Source organism: Ochlerotatus camptorhynchus, unplaced genomic scaffold, assembly GCF_037179485.1.
Source record: "Ochlerotatus camptorhynchus isolate MF236.1 unplaced genomic scaffold, CSIRO-AGI_Acam_v1.1 ptg000577l, whole genome shotgun sequence".
Classification (NCBI taxonomy): Eukaryota; Metazoa; Arthropoda; class Insecta; order Diptera; family Culicidae; genus Ochlerotatus; species Ochlerotatus camptorhynchus.
The window spans coordinates 4,650,362-4,652,194 of NW_027041058.1; the positions used below are offsets into that span (position 1 = coordinate 4,650,362).

Sequence of the window (1,833 nt, forward strand, 5' to 3'; positions counted from 1 at the left end):
CGCCGCGTAGATACGAAATCCAATTCTCGCATAAAATCAATTTTTATTTCTCTTATCCTAGAGCAAAAATACACTTATCATATTATAAGAAGCAACACCCTTCCCTTTGACCCCATGTAACTGCCTTCTTACTCTTTCGATGCCATCAGCCACATCAGATTGCCGGTGAACTTTTCTATTCTCTTCAGATCCGACAGGACCTCCGTTTTGAACTGCACGCACTTCACGTTGTCGGTCAGCTTCAGCACGACGGCTGCCTTCTTGTGGGTGTATTTCATCGTAAACCGACACTGGCACGGGTTGGCAATGTACATGTTCTCGGCGGCAATCTCGAAATCTTCCCACGACTTGGAGAACACCATTTTTATTTACGTTTCCTGCTCGTGCTGTGTCGGGAAATCGAAGGCAGCGAAAATCACGGTGCTTTTCCGAGTGTATAATTTTTTGTTGACTGTGCGAACGCGGCAGAGCGAGCTGCTGATGTTCTGTTTTGACAGCTAGAAACGTCCGCAAAAGTGGTGAGTTGTCAGCTCGCAAAGGAGAGGGGGTTTGGGCCTCGAGTGCCGAATGGGTGCGAGAGCGAATGACGGTGTTTATTGAAGTTTTAAAAATATCAATAAATATTAATTATAATTATAACGTTTGATATTAAAATCCTTTAATTTTGGATAGCCCACTTGTAACTTCGGATTAGTGGTGCGAGGGCAATATTAACTCAGGGTGTCGACTACTTGAAAATTCAGGGAATCTCGGGGAATTTAATTTAATTACTTGGAAATATTTCTTAATCTTTATTCATAACTGCATTACAAACCATAATAACCGACGATCCGACATGTCACTTTCGTTTGTCCGCAATTCGATTTGGCAAACAGGTGACTAGATCTGTCAAACGAGGCGAGACGTACACCAAGTCAATATTAATTTTACGTGTGTTCTTGTCCTTGCTCATGATATGACGCGATCGGATGAGTAGATGGCAGGAGTGTTTAACGTACCGTAAGGCGGATTGAGATTGGGTCTGGGGGGTGACATTTGGCCAAAATTAAAAGTTTATCGGTGCAAATATCTTCTTTTTTTTTCCTTTGGTTTGTTTTTTCTGTCGATCTTGTTTTCCGTGCTGAGCACCAATGCTACCGACGTGCCAGGAAGGCAGCTCCCACACCTGGACCCTACCTATCGACCCATCAATTCATGAACCGGGGACCAACGACTTTACTTCCCATCCGAAAGAAGGCGTGATCAGAGTTGTTATGCCTCAGAACATCCCGGCGGCGCCGACTGGGATTAAACCCAGGCCTGCTGCGGTGAGAGGTAATCACGCTTACCACTACACCACCGGCGCCGTTATGCAAATATCTTGAATATACAAAAAATATGGCTAGAGTGTGTTCCTTGAACACCTGTGGTAAAGTGTAGATAACATTTACCTGTTGTTTTATTTAAATAGTAAAGTTAAGTGTCATAAATAGTAACAAAAATACGTTTTTTTTTTTAAATTGCCTCATGCAAACAATAGTTTGAACCTAGGGGTATCCCACTCTAAACTTTAGTACTAGTATACATTAAATACGTTTAAATCTCTCATAGGTATTCTAAAGTATTTTTAAGTATTTTAAACTTGCATAATTTCCATCGTAGTTACCGGTTGCTAGTGTCGTTGGTTGTTGTTGTAAGCCCCGTCAATTTTATAGTTTTCGTCACTTATGAAATGAAATTAATTCCTGTTTTAATCTATTTTAATTGCAATAAAATCATGATAATTGGTAAATGTATTTCAATTAGGCTTATCTAATAGTGTAAAAAAATCGTGTTGTTCAAATTACTGATGCT

At 40.5% G+C, this 1,833-nt stretch overlaps 1 protein-coding gene across 1 annotated transcript; it reads right to left on the reverse strand.

The window, feature by feature from the left end:
* Nucleotides 1-429, reverse strand: LOC135713661 (signal recognition particle 9 kDa protein-like). Its single transcript, XM_065236825.1, has one exon. The coding sequence runs from the start codon at nt 360-362 to the stop codon at nt 129-131; it is 234 nt and encodes a 77-aa protein (XP_065092897.1). The 5' UTR covers nt 363-429; the 3' UTR covers nt 1-128.
* Between the last annotated feature and the right edge of the window lie 1,404 nt (nt 430-1,833).